The sequence below is a fragment of the Myxocyprinus asiaticus genome, chromosome 35 (genome assembly GCF_019703515.2).
Source record: "Myxocyprinus asiaticus isolate MX2 ecotype Aquarium Trade chromosome 35, UBuf_Myxa_2, whole genome shotgun sequence".
NCBI lineage: Eukaryota > Metazoa > Chordata > Actinopteri > Cypriniformes > Catostomidae > Myxocyprinus > Myxocyprinus asiaticus.
This window is the reverse complement of record NC_059378.1, coordinates 39546009-39564141: the sequence shown is the minus strand read 5'-3', so window position 1 is coordinate 39564141 and position 18133 is coordinate 39546009. Positions and strand designations below refer to the sequence as shown.

The window sequence follows — 18133 nt, the reverse complement described above, 5'->3', positions numbered from 1 at the left end:
TTACTGGTAGACTGAAACAAAAATAAATTATAATTTTCATAATCTCGGACAACCTTATTTATCAATGACCAATATTTCAGAAAATAATTCAATTCATACTTCAAAAAACAAACAAAAAACAACCTAGTATAAAAAGGCAAGTAGGGAGCAAGATAATTCCAAAAGACAATTGATCTTGCCACATTTACAAATGTTCCACCACAGATATTGACCTACACTATGAAGGTCCATTAATATCTGTAATAGAGAGCAGTCAGATTGTATTTCACAGCCCACACAGTGTCCCTGAATGTGTCTGTGGTATTTCAGCTGAAGGGAGGATGTTAAAAGTTCTCATTCCGGGGAGTCACGTGATGCCATGCGAGGAGCGGACGTGTAAACGATGAGCTCTGTGCACTTTACTAGTTTTTCATAAACCGGTGAGATTCGATACACCCTATTACATATTTGTTCTTTGAAGTTAACATGGCAAAGAATTCAAAATCCTCGGGCTCTGGAGATATTAAAAGACACTTACATGCTCAAGCTGAAACCCCAGACAGGCCTGCAGACCAGGGACTCGGTTTGGACGGTGCGGTGGGAGAAATTCAACGTCAACTGTCCAACATGTCTGTGATGTTGCCGAAAATTGTTGCTGACTTAGAGGATCTTGCTGTAATTCGTCGATCAATTACTGCGATGGAAACTAAATTCTCTGAGTTGGTTACAAGAATCGAGGACGTCGAGAGACAGATTGATTATCTGGAGTCATCGGAGAGGGAATTAGCTGCTAATCCGCTAGCGACCAAAATAGACTTGGAACGCATTTTGGAAAAACTGGAGGATTTGGACAATCGTAGCTGACAAACAACGCCTGAATTGTTGGAATTCCTGAGCACGAGGAGGGCCGAGATATGGTGAAATTCCTAGACAAGCTCTTCCCAAGTCTGCTCAACATAACAGGCCAAAAGCTGGAAATTGAGCGAGCTCACAGAGTCCCGGCTCGGAGATCCTCTGAGGGAGACAGGCCCCAATCAATTCTGGCCAAATTTCTGAGATCATCCAATAAAGATCTTGTGTTATGCAAGGCAAGGGGCAAAGGAAGGCTTTCTTGGAAGAATCACAACATTTTCTTGTTCCCGGACTTTGCGAATTCGACAAAAGAGAAACATGGTCGATTCAAAGAATGCAAGAATCTCTTACATCAATGGAAGGTCACTTTTGCACTGATGTTCCTGGCCAAATTGAGAATAGATACTAAGGATGGCCGCAAAGTTTTTACATGCCCGCAGCAAGCATTGTCTTTCATAGAGGCAATGGGGTGAGTAAGCCATTAGATGTTTCTCATGTGGCCCCTGAGTGAGCTCATCTCGCTGTACATACACTTGACTGTCCGAGGAAACTGAGCGCCTTTTTTGTTTCTTTTTCTGCTAGTTCCGCCTAGCAGCTGGAGTTAGTTTTGTGAAGTATTTTTTGCAGGACATTGGAAGGATTAAGTCATCTGCTGCACTCATGAACAGCTGGCTCACTGAACATTCCTTTGACTGTCTGAGGAAACAGTCCTTTTTTTTTTTTTTTTTTTGCCGGTTCCGCTAGAGGCTGGAGCTTGTATTTTCTGTTATGTCATTTTGTCTCACAAAAGATGTATAGAAGCACCGGACTTGAGCAATCCGACGGCAAAGTTGTCACGGGGACTCTCGTAGGTGTACATGGACTTTGAGTTTAGAGGGATGGATGCTGGTTGGCGCTGTTGTGCGTGGGGTTAATGCGCACGTTTTTCTTTTTTCCTGTTTGTTTGGTTCTGGGGAAAGTTCGGGGTTTGATTGTTGCACTAATTGGGAATGTGGTCTTTATAATCTTTTTTTGACACACAATCTATGTTTTCTAACGTCAGAATGTCAGATGTTAATATGAGTGTACTATCTCTCTCCACGTGGAATGTGAATAGGTTGGGGCACCCCATAAAAAGGAAGGTTATTACTTTTCTTAAACTTAAGAAATATGATAGTGTTTCTTCAAGAAACGCATCTTTCCCTGCAGGAAGCTGAAAAATTTGGGAAGATATGGGGTGGACATGTTTTCTTTAATGCTGGCTCAAGTAAGAGCAGGGGAGTCATTACATTGATAAGTAAACATTTACAATTCAAATGTATCAAATGGATTAATGAATTTGGAAGAGTCATTATTGTTTTAGCTGAAATTCAGGGGCAAAGGTTGATTTTGGCTAATATTTACACACCTAACGCTGAAAATCAGGGCTTTTTTATAGAAAGGGATGTTGCAAGCCGCTGGCACCACTCATGATATAATATTGGGAGGAGACTTTAACCTTTTGATGGATTCAGTCCTTGATCATAGTGAAGCAAAAGTGTGCAAGCCCCCTAGAGCAACATTGACGCTTCACAGGAAGTGTAAAAAGCTTGGTCTTGCAGATATTTGGCGACTTCTGAATCCATCTGGTAGGGACTATACATCTTTTTCATCAGTCCATAAGATTCATTCTAGAATTATTATTTTATTATTACATAAGATTATTATTATTATTTTTTTTTTTTTATTTCTAAGTCCCTCATTTTATCTGTTGTTGATTGCTCAATTGGAAACATTTTAGTCTCAGATCACACCCTATTGAGTTTAGAGGTGTTGCCACATACGGAGAAAAAGAAATCATATAGTTGGCACTTTAATGTTTCCCTTTTGCAAAATCCTGATTTCCAACAAATGTTAAAGGCTGAAATCAATGTTTATATGGAGACCAACTGGTCCTCAGTATCCTCTGTGGGTGTGGCTTGGGAGGCACTTAAGGTGGTTCTTAGAGGTCAGATCATACAGTATGCCTCATTCACCAAAAAATCCAAAGCATGAGAACTCGTGGAGTTAGAAGGGAATATTAAAAGTGCCGAGGCAGAGATGAAGTGCTGAATGTCGTCTGATGGCCTCAGAGAATTGACCCGATTGAAATACAGATATTATACTATTTTGTCGCGGAAAGTGGAGTTTTGGTTATTCAGGGCAAGACAGTCATATTTTGAGTCGGGGGACAAAGCAGGAAAACTTTTGGCTAGATATATAAAGCAGAGAGAGTCTTTTTCTACCATTCCTCAGTGAAATCTGCTGGTGGTTAAATATTTACCTCAGTCATTGATATTAATAATGCCTTTAAAGAGTTCTATCTTGATCTTTATATTTCCATGTCTTCGTCTATTTATGAAGATATTAGAAGCTTTGTGGAACCATTAGATCTTCCTAAACTGACGACTGAGCAAAAACATTCTCTTGATTCTGAGATAACCTCGGAGGAGCTTGACGAGGTAATTAAGGCCTTACCTACATGCAAGGCTCCGGGGCCAGAAGGTTTTGCCGCTGAATTTTTTATATCTTATGCCACAGAACTGGCTCCACTTTTGTTAGAAGTTCATATGGAATCATTAAAGAATGGAAAGCTTCCTCCAACCATGACACAAGCCCGGATCAGTCTGATTCTTAAAAAGGACAAAGATCCAAGAGTGTGTAAAAGTTACCATCCAATTTCCCTGATCCAGCTAGACGTTAAAATATTGTCAAAAATTTTGGCTAATATATTAAGTTATGACTTCTCTTATACACATAGATCAGGTGGGGTTTATTCGGGGCTACAGCTCTTCTGATAACATTAGGCATTTCATCAATATCATGTGGTTAGTGGCGAATGATCAGACTCCGGTTGCTGCCATTATGCCATTGCAAAGCCTTTCTATCAATCTTACCAGAGAAGTTAAATTACACCCCGTTATCTCGCATTTGCACTCGGTATGGACAATGTCCAGAGTGTTTAATTCAGATATTTATCTAAACGTTGCCTCGAGCTTATGGCTGACCCCTAAACTACATATTAATAAGTCCCCTTTCTGTTGGTCAGAGTGGATTGTGAGGGGAGTTACTTCACTCTGTGACCTATATGAGTAGTGTTTTTTTGTAAAATGTGGTTCAACATTTTGGGACATTTTTTTTTGGTATCTACAGCTGTGCCACTTTCTCTGTACTATTTTTGTGAATAGCATTCACCCCCCCTAAAGCGGCAGATACTATGAGAGTGATGATTACTGCTTTTGGAAAAGGTCATGAGGCATCAGTGTATTACTCCCTGTTAATTCAGAGTTTGGGGGACGGAGCTTTAACTTCTATCAAGAGATTATGGCAGAAAGATTTAAACCTGGAATTGAAGGGGGAGCGTGGGCTAGGATTCTAAAAAACGTCAAGACTGCATCTAGAGACGCAAGGGTGCGCCTTATGCAATTCAGGATTTTACATCAGTTCTATTGGACACCCTCTAGATTGTACAGGCTTGGTCTTAAAGACACACCCACCTGCTGGCGATGCCAATCAGAGGACGGAGACATAACCCATATCTTTTGGGGGTGTGTTGAGATCCAGGAGTTTTGGTTAAAGGTTCAGAGTCTGGTGTGCAATGTATTAGGCACTTGGGTATCATTTTGCCCCAGACTCTGTATTTTGGGCGATGGGGCAATCATTAACATTGAAAACAGACACATAAAGAGTTGGGTCTTAACCAGTGTCATGATCGCCAGACAGATAATTTTAAGGGGCTGGAGGTCGGCTGGAGCACCCTCTTTCAGGAGTGGTGCTCGGAGATGGGAAGGGTGGCGGCCTTTGAGGAGGGGTCATTTAGTAGAATGAGGAAGTACACGAGTAAACGGGTTTGTGGAGAAATGGGGCGGGTATATATCATTTATGGATGGGTGATTATCTTTATTATATTTTTTATTTATTTTTTGTATGTCTTTACAATTTGCGACCACTGTGATGTTGTTGGGCCAGGGTGGGGTTGCGGATTGGGATGGGTAATAGTGGGGGTTAAGATTGATTCTGTGTATACATGTTTTGTTTTTCTGTGTTTATTTATGAGAGTCTATCAAAATTGTTAATTTAAAAAAAAAAAAAAAAAAAAAGTTCTCATCCCACACACGCATTAGCGTAAGACACACAAGTCATAAAACATCAATTACATTTCTCTAATTTAAACCTTAACCACAGGAAAACAAGTCACAAACCCCAACTGTACTGCCTGATTACAACAGACACTTTGGGCTTAACTAATACGCAAATACAGTAAAAGGAAAGTAAATGGTAGAGCTGCTTTCTGTCAGATCCAAGACATTTGTAAAAGCAAATGTTAGGGGAACATTCATCTTCTGAGACTACTGACAACAATCACATTGCTATACCTTTATCTTTGTGCATTTTTTTTAAACATTAGATTAACAATGCACACCGCACAAGTATAAAAATTCAAATCAAGAAATGCAGTTTACCTGAATTGGAGTCTGGGAATGACAGGTAGCATATACTTGTTTTCTGAAGAAAAAAAAAAGAACAAAGAACATTCTTATCTTCATATTCCGACAGGATGATGTAACAGAATAATCGACAGTTAGAATCTTCACTCACCTCTTTTTCAGTCAGTTTTGAATGGTGAGGGTAAATCACCTACAGTAGAAAAGAATAACAGTCCATTAGAACACAGAATGTGTGACTGTGTTGTTTCAAAGTCAAATGCAAACATGTCCCATATTAGATATTATATATGTTAGGCAGAAAATTAGGGATTGTGAACTGAGACTGTCATTCTAGCTTATATCTAATTGTTTGTGTTCCACAGAAGGAGGAAAGTCATACAGGACTGAAAGCACATAAAGGTAAGTAAATGATGACAGGACTTTCATTTTTGGGTGAACTATCCCTTTAAATCGTCAGCAGACAGACATAAACAGAGACAAATATTACAGTTCACAGACACAAAGAGATAAAGACAGCATAATTATGGATTATTTGCTGATCCCATTCATACATTAAATTGCAAACCAGCTGTATAAAGCATAAAACTATAATCCCAGTAAATTACATCAGGATGTAGTGCTAGATTGTCTTTGCGATAGTTTAAAACATCTAAGTGACCCATTAACCCTTGTGTGTCAATTTAAAAAAAAGTTACTCAGAGGTCCTTAGAGGACAAAAATGTCTGCATCATAAAACTGCCATAATATTATATATGAATATTATTTTCCACTTTCAATGAGTTAATTTTTTAACCAACATCAGTCCTGATCATAACTACCAAATATTCATTCATTTTCAGGATTTTAACCCTTTAAATGTCAGTTTGTTTATATATTGGACTATCACAGTCTGGGATATGTCAATGATTAGCAACAACATTGATTTTGATGCATTACTATTTTTTGTGCAGTGTCAGATTCAAAAAATTAAAAAACCACACTCAGCACCATAGAGGACCAAAAATGTCTGCGTAAAAAACTGCCATAAAAATATTAAACATTAATATTATTTTGCACTTTCACTGACTTTTTAACCAACATCAGTCCTGATCATAACTACCAAATATTCATTTTCAGGATTTTAATGCTTTAAATGCCAGTTTGTTCACATAATGCCACTGTTGTTTTACACACACACACACACACATACACACACATACACACACACACACACACACACAAATTTCTCAATACACGCATACAAAACACACTCTGACATCCATACCAACACACACACACAATTTTGGCTGCATCATTTATTCAGTTGGCCTACAATGCTCTATAATACAGCAAACAGAAAATAGGGAAAAAGCTTGTATTTGCTCCACAGGCTAAACATGAGAAAAATGGCACCATCTGGTGGAAAATATAAAAAAAAATGTACATTTTGAAGCCAGGGCTCCGGAATGAAAGCATAATATCATAGAATTCATTATTTTATGCTTTAATGGCACTGGGATCAAATATTGCAGTTTTTTATGGGGACATTTTTGTCCTGAAGGTCCTGAGGGACACTATTGTGTGTACACAGTGTATTATAGATGTATTATAGGAACTGAGGTTGAAATATCAAAATTCCCCCCAAAAATGCACACCTTTGGCAAAATGTATGCTGTTGGCATTAACACAGCCAAAATGATCGAAAAAACAAAAAAGGGAAAAGCCAAAAATGTCCCGAAGGTCGCACAAGGGTTAAAACGTACTGATAAAAAAATAAAATATATTTTGTACATTAACATAGTGCTAATGAGCGGTTTGCACTGGTTATATATTAATAAAATAAAATTACAGTAAATTAGATTATGAAACCGTAAATTGTGTTTCCAACGTATTCAATACAGGAAGTCTGATAAATAAATAAATACTCAAACGCCGGGTTATTTTTGATGACTCAACTATTTTTGTTAGCCACTGATGCTAGCAGGTTTCCCTTTGACTTGCAGCGAGTTAGCCAGCTAACAGGTTAACTGACAACAATACAGGACAAATAACACAATGTCCTGTACCTCCACGGCTTGTCCGAGCTCCAGATCGAAGCCGACCACGCAGATGCAGTGCAGCCAGGTGGAGAAGCGGTCCCACGGCAACAGTAGCGGCTCCGGCTCCTCTGCTAAGGGAGGCCCATCGACGGGCATTTCCTCAGCTGGGGAAACTCTCAGCGTGTCCTCGGACTCCTCGATCTCCTCTTCCAATCCCTCAGACCCTTGAAAGGCCATGTCGATGCCCTCTGTTCTATCCGGTTGAGTTTGGACTATGTTTATTGATAAAAGCTGAAAGAACTTGAGCTGTAAATACAAACACGACCAGGATGAAGGGGCGGAGCTTGCGTGGAGGGCGTGCTTGCGTCACAATTGACTTTAAGAGTTTTGCGGGAGCGTGCACGCAGGATTGTTGTTGTGTGGTGTTCACTTTCAGACAAAAGGCTTTGCTGGATTTTGTATATTGTAAAATGTTGAAAAAGCAATTTGATAGCATAGCGAATCCTTCATTTGGAATGGTAAACGTCCCAGATTAAATTTCAGTAAATTTGCATAGGCCGACTGACAAAGGTGGACTAGGCCTACACAATATTTTGTTTTATTATTATTCATTCGGTCTCAGACATTTGGCACATTGGTCGCTTACACCTGAGAGAGCCCCTTCCTGGTTTTGTATTGAATGGGAAATTTTTGCCCCTATTTCACCATTGCAAAGCCTTTCTATCTAACTAACCTGAGAAGTTAAGTCACACCCCATTATCTCACATTTGCACTTGGTGTGGACAAAAGTGTCCAGAGTGTTTAATTCGGACATTTATTTAAATGTTGCCTCGAGCATATGGCTGAACCCAAAATTATGTATTAATAAGTCCCCTTTTTGCTGGACAGAGTGGATTGTGAGGGAGGTTGATACACTCAGTGACCTATATGAGAGTGGAGTATTGAGATCTTTTGAAAATTTGATTCAGCATTTTGGGATTCCCAGATCTCAGTTCTTTAGGTATTTACAGCTGTGCCACCTGCTCTGTACTATTTTTGGGAGTAGCATACACCCCCCTAAAGCGGCAGATTCTCTGGGATTGGTGAGTACTGCTTTTGGAAAAGGTCACGAGGCATCAGTGTATTACTCCCTGCTAATTCAGAGTCTGGGGGACAGAGCTTTATCTTCTATCAAGAGATTATGGGAGAAAGATTTAAACTTGGTATTGGAGGAGGGAGTGTAGGCTAGGATTCGAAAAAACATCAAGTCTGCATCTAGTGATACAAGGGTGTGCCCTATGCAATTCAAGATTTTACATCGATTCTATTGGACCCCCTCTAGATTGTATAGGCTTGGTCTTAAAGACACACCCACCTGCTGGCGATGCCAATCAGAAGATGGAGACATAACCCATGTTTTTGGTGGTGTGTTAAGATCAAAGAATTGGTTGAAGGTTCAGAGTTTTATGTGTGATGTATTGGGCACTCAAATTTCATTTTGCCCCAGACAATGCGGCGGGATAAACACAAAATTGGGTCCTGGCCGGTGTTATGATCAGCAGACAGATTGTTTTAAGGGGATGGAAGTTGGCTGGAGCGCCCTCATTTCAAGAGTGGTGCACGGAGATGGAGAGGGTGGGGGCTTTCGAGGAAGTGTCATCTAGAAGGCTGGGGAACTTTGATAAGTTTGATGGGAAATGGGGCAGCTATTTGGCGTTCTTGGAGGGCTCTCAGGGAGGGGCAGTGGAGAGAAAAATATAGTTTTAAATGTGTGTGATTATTATATTTTTTCTTTTGTGTGTGTGTGTGTGTGTGTGTGTGTGTGTATATACTCATGAGTGACCACAGGGATGTTTGTTGAGGGTCAGGGTGGGGTTGGGGATTAGAAGGGGGAGGGGTAATAGTGGGGGTTAAATGTTGATTCTGTGAATATATGTTTTGCTTTTCTTTGTTAACTGTTTGAATCAATAATTTGTTAATCAGAAAGGTGCACTCAGTAATTTTTTCCTCATTAAAAAAGTTTAACTCCTAAAGACATGGACAGTAATTTTGCAGTATATGAATAAACGCATGATCACTCACATTAAAATGAAGACTCCAGTCATATCAGTAACCTTATAAAAGCTGTTTTATTCTACATGGAGAGGGTCCGCACATGGGGGCTGCCATGATAGAATCACATGACCAGCTGAATACTACTCAATCTCAATAACCGTCCTGTTATTGGACACTTTCACTCATTGATTAATTAATCATGGCTGACTGAATAATAAATCTCTACAATGGCATCTGAAACTGAAAACTATTGATTTTAAATGATGCTGCATCCAAGACACTAGGTGTCAGTGTAAGTCCAAGATGACACAAAGACAAAAGTTACTGAGTGCACCTTTAAGGATCAGAACCAGAATGAGCTTCATTGCCAAGTATGCTTACACACACAAGGAATTTGTCATGGTGACAGAAGCTTCCAGTACAAGAGAATGCAACGTATATACATACATACAAACATATACATTTAAACATATATACATAGTGACATAAAAAAAAAAGATATAACAGATAAAAAGAGAAATATACAATAGCACATTGATGTTGTTAGAATATTCTATATACTGATATACAGTTATGTGCAGGTGATGTAATGTATTGAAGAACAAGAGGAAATGTTAAATAATATATATGAGATATGGATATAAGCAGGAATGGATGGATTGAATATTGCACCTGGTTGTATTGACCAAAGGAAAGTATTTGGGGGCAGTTTTAACTATTTGTGAGATGGATGGCCTGAGGGAAAAAACTGTTCCTGTGCCTGACTGTTCTGTTGCTCAGTGCTCTGTAGTGTCGGCCAGAGGGCAACTGTTCGAAAAGGAAGTGTGCTGGGTGAATGAGGTCAAGAATGATTTTACCAGCCCTTTTCCTCACTCTGGATATGTACAGTTCTAGCAGGGTGGGCAGGGGAGCGCCAATAATCCTCTCAGCATTCCGAATTATCCTGGAAGAGCACGTGTGTCCATACTGTTTTTTTTTTTAAATTAATTTCAACAATTAAAGCATTTTATACTCAAATATCTTCACGAAACAATTTTAATTAAAAAAATATTTTTTATTAATAAGTTGGAGCAGATAGTTAAAGATAATCCATAAACAATGGTGTAATGTCAGAGTTTAATGATATGTAATGTGTAAAAATAAATATATAATTAACAATAAGTATGTGTCTAAACTTTTGACTCATTGGATATAAGACTATAACAAAAATGTTATAGACTTTTTTCATTTTTTATTGTAATGATCAATAACAAGTTGCAGTTTAACAGCTGCTTTGATATTGTCACTTGCTGTTTACTTTGTGTTAATAGCTTTGTGCAAAATAATCTTGTTAAGGATTTACATTAAATTCCTAAATTCTATAATCATAATTCTATAATTAATATAATAATTATAATCATAATAATTCCTAAATTCTATAATCATTCCCATTCCATGTGAGAAACGCCTACCAAAATGGTCAGAAATCTAGGGGTAACCATCGATAACCAACTCAATTTCATAGACCACATCTCAAAGACAGCACAATCATGTAGATTTATACTCTACAATATCAAGAAGATAAGACCCTTCCTCTCTGAACATGCCACACAACTTCTTGTTTCAGTCAGTTGTCATAACTAGACTGGACTACTGTAACGCTCTCATTGCAGGCCTCCCTGCATGTGCAATTAGGCCCCTGCAAATGGTCCAGAATGCAGCAGCTCATCTGGTTTTTAATGAACCAAAAAGAGTGCATGTTACACCACTCCTTGTCTCTCTTCACTGGCTGCCGGTTGATGCACATATCAAATTCAATCAAATTCACTGGGTCTGCCCCAGCATTCCTAAAATAATTTCTGTAGAGCTACATTCCTACCAGAAGCCTACAGTTGGCTAATGAGCAGCACCTTGTTGTATCAACACAAAAAGGGCACCAAAACACTTTCACGGACTTTCAGTTCATCATACCACATTGGTGGAACGACCTTCCCAACTCCATCCGTGAAGCAGACTCACTCTCAGTCTTCAGAAAATGGCTAAAAACACATCTTTTCCATGAGCACTTAACCATTAACTCATAAAAAATATTATTATTATTATTATTATTATTATTATCAATACACTGGCGGCCAAAAGTTTGGAATAATGTACATATTTTGCTGTTTCAGAAGGAAATTGGTACTTTTATTCACCAAAGTGGAATTCAGCTGATCATAAAGTATAGTCAGGACATTACTGATGTCAAAAACAGCACCATCACTATTTGAAAAAAGTCATTTTTTATCAAATCTAGACAGCAGCCATCACTCCAACACCTTATCCTTGAGTAATCATGATAAATTGATCATTTGGTACTAGAAAATCACTTACCATTATATCAAACACTGCTGAAAGCTATTTGGTTCGTTAAATGAAGCTTAACATTGTGTTTGTTTTCGAGATGCCACAGTATGCATGTCTTAAGGTCAATATTAGGTCAAAAATGGCAAAAAAGAAACAGCTTTCTCTAGAAACTCTTCAGTCAATCATTGTTTGAGGAATGAAGGCTATACAATGCTTGAAATTGCCAAAAAACCGAAGATTTCATACAAAGGTGTACACTACAGTCTTCAAAGACAAAGGACAACTGGCTCTAACAAGGACAGAAAGAGATGTGGAAGGCCCAGATGTACAACTAAACAAGAGGATAAGTACATCAGAGTCTCTAGTTTGAGAAATAGACGCCTCACATGTCCTCAGCTGACAGCTTCATTGAATTCTACCCGCTCTACACCAGTTTCATGTACAACAGTAAAGAGAAGACTCAGGGGTGCAGGCCTTATGGGAAGAATTGCAAAGAAAAAGCCACTTTTGAAACCGAAAAACAAAAAGAAAAGGTTAGAGTGGGCAAAGAAACACAGAGATTGGACAACAGATAATTGGAAAAGAGTGTTATGGATCTTAACCCCATTGAGCTTTTGTGGGATCAGCTAGACTGTAAGGTGTGTGAGAAGTGCCCGACAAGACAGTCACATCTATGGCAAGTGCTACAGGAAGTGTGGGGTGAAATGTCACCTGAGTGTCTGGACAAACTGACAGCTAGAATGCCAAGGATCTGCAAAGCTGTCATTGCTGCACGTGGAGGATTTTTTTTTGATGAGAACTCTTTGAAGTTCTGAATTTTTTTTCAAATTGTAATAGTACATTTTCATGTTATTAATGTCCTGACTATACATTGTGATCAGTTGAATGCCACTTTGGTGAATAAAACTACCATTTTTTTCCCCACAAGAGCAAAATCTGTACATTATTCCAAACTTTTGGCCGCCAGTGTTTATATATTCTTGTTGCACTCTAGTCTGTCTTGAATACTACTATTCTGATGCTAGTGAAACTTTGTAATGCAGCACTTTTCGTACCACTGTTTCCTAAAGATGAATCGCTTATGATGTAATTCCTCTTGGATCAAAGCGTCTGCCAAATGAATAAATGTAAATATTAACGAAACGTCATCGTGGAACGCCATTGGTTCACACAGCCACGCGTCACGGCCAAGTTCCCGCCCCTTTGTTCGGTGGTGCGCGAGCCCCGCGGCGGTTTGTGGCCGGTGTGTGTATGTCTTCACAAGGATGACTTTACAGTCAATTACCCCTCACACACACAAACAGCGTATATTCCTCCCGTTTTCCGCGTTCCAGAGAGCAGAGACCTCCATGGCTTAACTCGGGACCGTGTCACGGACTTTATTCGTTTCTGAGTTGGATTTTTGCGCTATTTTTCGCGCCCCTCACGAGCTAAGCTAAGTTATCGAGCTCGCGAGCTAAGACTGGATTTGTGCAAATTCTTCGTTTCTAAAAGTTCCGTACGCGGCAAATACCACACGAATGACTGGTTTCCACGGATAAATCCACTTGGAGTTATTTATAAAGACACTCCCGGGTCGGACGGTTTGAAAGGAAGAAGGGCCAACATTACCTCAGCGAAGCTAACGAGCTAAGGAGCTAACGCTCTCGTGCACAAGAAAACACCCTCTGCGCGAGCAGTTTATTAACGCTTGTAGTGACGATCAGCTCATTAGATCTTGCGTTTAACGTTAACGATTGGGTTAATGAGGTATTTTATGTTTTTGTTGACATGTTAAATGTCTGACCTGTCTTGGGGAGTGGTGGTCTGTGCTTGCATAGTTCAGCTGAACCCACTCACATTATTAGTCTTCATTAGTGTGTTCATCAGTCGCATAAGTGCATATTAGGGCTTTTTGTGGCTTATCGATCAGTTATACCCGAACATATTTGGTCAATATTCGGGAATAATCGCACCTCAAATGGACAGTTTTATTTAGAGGGCAGGTTCACTAACCAACAGACTATTAGTCCAAATACGCCTCCGTAAGTGTGTTTCTGGTTTGTTTCCTGAACAGGCATATGATTGTAACTGGAAATGAGTCGTGTTGGAAACGTGGTTTAGTTACGTTTTGAATCGAATTGCGGATTGTCATCTGCAAACATCGATTTGTATGGAAGTGGGCAGCTTTAACTTGACACAGTCTTGGGTCATGGGGGTCGTTCAAGGGGGCGAAATGTCATCTACGTAGTCTCTAATTAGTATTTTTGACGTTATGTAGTCTTTTCTTATAGCTGATGTTTTTCTTATAATGTGTATTGGTCTCCGTTCCACGACCGACACCTGATATTTTAGTAAAAACAATATTGAATTGGAACAACTGGTCAGTCTGGATAAAGAAGCCCTGTCTTTTGTGTCTGGTTGGAGTCACACTCCCAAGCCATCCTCAATGCCTTCAGCGCTGGCCGTGTTCACCTGCCGACCGAATTCACACCCGTTTCAGGAACGACATGTCTACCTGGATGAGCCGGTCAAGATCGGGCGCTCGGTGGCCCGGTGTCGCCCTGCCCAGAACAACGCCACCTTCGACTGCAAGGTGTTGTCCAGGAATCATGCTCTGGTGTGGTTCGATCACAAGACAGGAAAGGTGAGTCAGGTAGAACCGGTCCGATTGGATCATATGTCAACTGCTTGTTTGACATGTAGTTGAAATAAATCCACCTCAAGAAGACTTTAAGTGGCGCCTGAACATGTCTTGATTTAAGTAGGATTTTCTATTTGAATACTCCAGGGATAGTTCACTCGAAAGTAAAAAAAAAAAAGAAAAAAAAAAATTATTGTATCGTTTACTCGCCCTCATGCTATCCCAGATGTGTATGACTTTCTTCTGCAGAACACAAATGAAGATTTTTAGAATATCTCAGCTCTTTAAGTCCATACAATGTAAGTGAATGGTTCTCAAAGCTTTGAAGCTCCAAAAAGCACACAAAGGTGGCATAAAAGTAATCCATAAGACTATGGTGTTCACATTGCAGTCTTCTTTAAAAGGGCCATTTTTATAGTTTTATTATATTGCAATATACAATAGTAATACAGAGGCAAGAAAAGTGTGTGAACCCTTTGGAATTAGCTGGTTTTCTGCACTAATTGGTCCTAAAATGTGATTTCATCTTCATTAAAGTCACAATTACAAAACACAATGTGCTTAAGCTAACACCTCACAAACTATTATAATCTTTTTATGTCCGTATTGAACACATCCCATTAAACATTAACAATGCTGTGGAAAAAGTAAGTGAACCCTTGGATTTAATAACTGGTTGATCCACCTTTGGCAGCAATAACCTCAACCAAGTGTTTCCGGTAGTTGCGGATTAGACCTGCGCAATGTTCAGAAGGAACGCAGACTGTTCCTCCTTACAGAACTGCTTTAGCTCAGCCATATTCTCAGGATGTCTGGTGTGAACGGCTCTCTTGAGGTCTTTCCACAGCATCACTATTGGGTTAAGGTCTGTGCTCTGACTGGGCCATTCCAAAAAGGTGGATTTTCTTTTTTTGAAGCCATTTACTTCAATGCTTAGGGTCATTGTTCTGCTGTATCACCCAACTTCTACTGAGCTTCAGCTGGTGCACAGCCACCCTGACATTATCCTGTAGGATATCGTGATAAACTTGTGAATTCATTTTCCTTTCAACGTTGGCAAGCGGTCCAGGCCCCGATGCAGCAAAGCAGCCCCAAATCATGATGCTCCCTCCACCGTACTTCACCGTTGGGATGATGTTTTCATGTTGGCATTCAGTGCCCTTTTTACGCCATATCTGCTGCTGCGTGTTCTTCCCAAACATTTCAACTTTAGTTTCATCAGTCCACAAAATTTTTTCCAAGTAGTGTTATGGAGTGTCAAGGTGGTCTTTGGCAAACTTCAGGCATGCAGCAATGCTTTTGTTGGAAAGCAGCGGCTTTCTTTGTGATGTCCTGCCATGGACACCATGCCTGTTTAATGTTTTCCATATAGTAGACTCATGAACAGATGTTAAGCAGTTTCAACAATTCTTTCACGTCTTTTATCTGTCACTCTTGGGTTCTTTTTTTTATCTCATTGAGCATTCTGCTGTGTGTCCATTGAGTCATCTTGGCTGGACAGCCACTTCTAGTGAGAGTAGCCACAGTACTAAATTGTCTCCATTTATAGACAATTTGTCTAACTGTGGACAGATGAATATCTCAGCTCTTTGAGAGAACTTTTTCCCCTTTCCAGCTTTATGCAAAGCAACAATTCTTGATCGTAGGTCTTCTGAGATTTTTTTTTTTTGTTGCAAGGCATGGTCCATGTCAGCAGATGCTCAAATCAAACTCAATGTATGAGTGCTTTTTATAAATCAAAGTAGCTCTAACCCACAACTCCAATCTCGTTTCATTATTTGGATGCCGGGTTTACCAACAACTAGGGGTGTGATGAAATCTCGTGCCACGAGATCTCGCGATATTAAAATGTGACTATTTCTTTTTGAGGTGAAAAGCTGTCTCACGATATCAGCATGACGGAGTGTGAGGGTGAAATTAGCATAGAAGATGCCCCCGCCACTTTTAAATCATTTGTGTGGCAGCATTTTAGGTACCTGGTGGAAACAATAAACGGCAACAGAGTGACCGACAAGATGCTAACAAAGGCTGTGTCTCGTTTGGAAGGCTGTGTCCTCCTGAGGTCGCATTTGTCGGCCGCATACGTCATTGAGGCTGTCTTGTTTGTGTTTTTTTTTTTTTTTTTTTTTTGTTTTTTTTAAAATCTATTGTCAATGCCTTTTATGTATATGCACTTACATTTTATACAATTGTTAACCTTTTTTGCGTTCCCAATTAAAAAAATAAAATAAAAAATGAAATGAGACAGCCTTGATGACACATGCGGCCGACAAATGCGACCTCCGGAGGACGCAGCCTTCCAAACGAGACACGGCCAATATGTAAGCACTGTAAGAAAATAGTGCCGTACACCGCGGCTAACACAAGCACTATGCAAAGACACCTACAGAACCACCTCAGCTCTCAACTAAATTCAACCAGGTCTGAATGCACCTGCATTGTTTTGCATTTTGTGACTTTCAGTCGAATAAAAGACAATTTTTCCAGTCATATACACTACCGGTCAAAAGTTTTGAAACACTTGACTGAAATGTTTCTCGTGATCTTAAAAATCTTTTGATCTGAAGGCGTATGCTTAAATGTTTGAAATTAGTTTTGTAGACAAAATTTGCGCCACCATAATTTTATTTCATTATAAAACTAATGTATTTAAAAAAAAAAAAAAAAAAAAATTGAAATTGATGACTTGGACCAAATAATAAAGAAAAGCGGCCAATAAGTGCCCAACATAGATGGGAACTCCTTCAGTACTGTTTAAAAAGCATCCCAGGGTGATACCTCAAGAAGTTGGTTGAGAAAATGTCAAGAGTACATGTCTGCAAATTCTAGGCAAAGGGTGACTACTTTGAAGATGCTAAAATATAACACAGTTATGATTTATTTTGGATTTTGTTTAGTTACAACATAATTCCCATAGTTCCATTTGTTATTCCATAGTTTTGATGACTTTTATTCTAAAATGTGAAAAAAAATAAAAAATAAAGAATGAGTGTTTCAAAACTTGACCGGTAGTGTATATAGTGTTAAAATATCGTCTCATTCTCGTGAACCCAGTATCGTGTATCGTGTCGTCACACTCCTACCAATGATTTTAGCTTAGGGGTTCACTCACTTTTTTTTTTTTTTCCATAGCACTGTGAAGATTGAATGCATCCCATTAAACAAAGACATGAGATAATATTTGTTTGTGTGTTTTTGGCTTAAGCACTAGAGGTGGGAAAAAATATTGAAATATTGATATACACTATATTGCCAAAAGTATTTGCTCACCCATCCAAATAATTGAATTCAGGTGTTCCAATCACTTCCATGGCCACAGGTGTATAAAATGAAGCACCTAGGCATGCAGACTGCTTCTACAAACATTTGTGAAAGAATGGGCCGCTCTCAGGAGCTCAGTGAATTCCAGCGTGGTACTGTGATAGGATGCCACCTGTGCAACAAGTCCAGTCGTGAAATTTCCTCGCTACTAAATATTCCACAGTCAACTGTCAGTGGTATTATAACAAAGTGGAAGCGATTGGGAATGACAGCAACTCAGCCACGAAGTGGTAGGCCACGTAAAATGACAGAGCGGGGTCAGCGGATGCTGAGGCGCATAGTGCGCAGAGGTCGCCAACTTCAATCGCTACAGACCTCCAAAGTTCATGTGGCCTTCAGATTAGCTCAAGAACAGTGCGTAGAGAGCTTCATGGAATGGGTTTCCATGGCCGAGCAGCTGCATCCAAGCCATACATCACCAAGTGCAATGCAAAGCATCGGATGCAGTGGTGTAAAGCACGCCGCCACTGGACTCTAGAGCAGTGGAGACGCGTTCTCTGGAGTGACGAATCACGCTTCTCCATCTGGCAATCTGA

At 39.6% G+C, this 18133-nt stretch overlaps 3 protein-coding genes across 6 annotated transcripts in view; 1 reads left to right on the top strand and 2 right to left on the bottom strand.

The window, feature by feature from the left end:
- The window catches only part of dennd6aa (DENN/MADD domain containing 6Aa), a 35598-nt gene extending 27963 nt beyond the window's left edge, over window positions 1-7635 (bottom strand). Inside the window, exons 1-3 of the mRNA XM_051672476.1 lie at window positions 7322-7635; window positions 5428-5466; window positions 5292-5334 (exon numbers count right to left, since the gene is read on the bottom strand). Of these exons, the coding sequence (XP_051528436.1) occupies window positions 5292-5334; window positions 5428-5466; window positions 7322-7531 (292 nt within the window). The 5' untranslated portion in view covers window positions 7532-7635. The remainder of the gene's footprint in view (window positions 1-5291; window positions 5335-5427; window positions 5467-7321) is intronic.
- Window positions 7636-12212: 4577 nt separating this feature from the next.
- The window catches only part of aldh4a1 (aldehyde dehydrogenase 4 family, member A1), a 398306-nt gene continuing 392385 nt past the window's right edge, over window positions 12213-18133 (bottom strand). The window contains exon 16 of the transcript XR_007894731.1: window positions 12213-12364. The gene's annotated coding sequence lies outside the window, so the exon portion shown is untranslated. The remainder of the gene's footprint in view (window positions 12365-18133) is intronic.
- slmapa (sarcolemma associated protein a) overlaps window positions 12871-18133 on the top strand; it is a 112345-nt gene continuing 107082 nt past the window's right edge. For all 4 annotated transcript variants that reach the window (XM_051672454.1, XM_051672455.1, XM_051672452.1 and 1 more), the window contains exon 1: window positions 12871-14279. In XM_051672454.1, coding sequence (XP_051528414.1) covers window positions 14082-14279 — 198 coding nt within the window. In that variant the 5' untranslated portion in view covers window positions 12871-14081. The remainder of the gene's footprint in view (window positions 14280-18133) is intronic.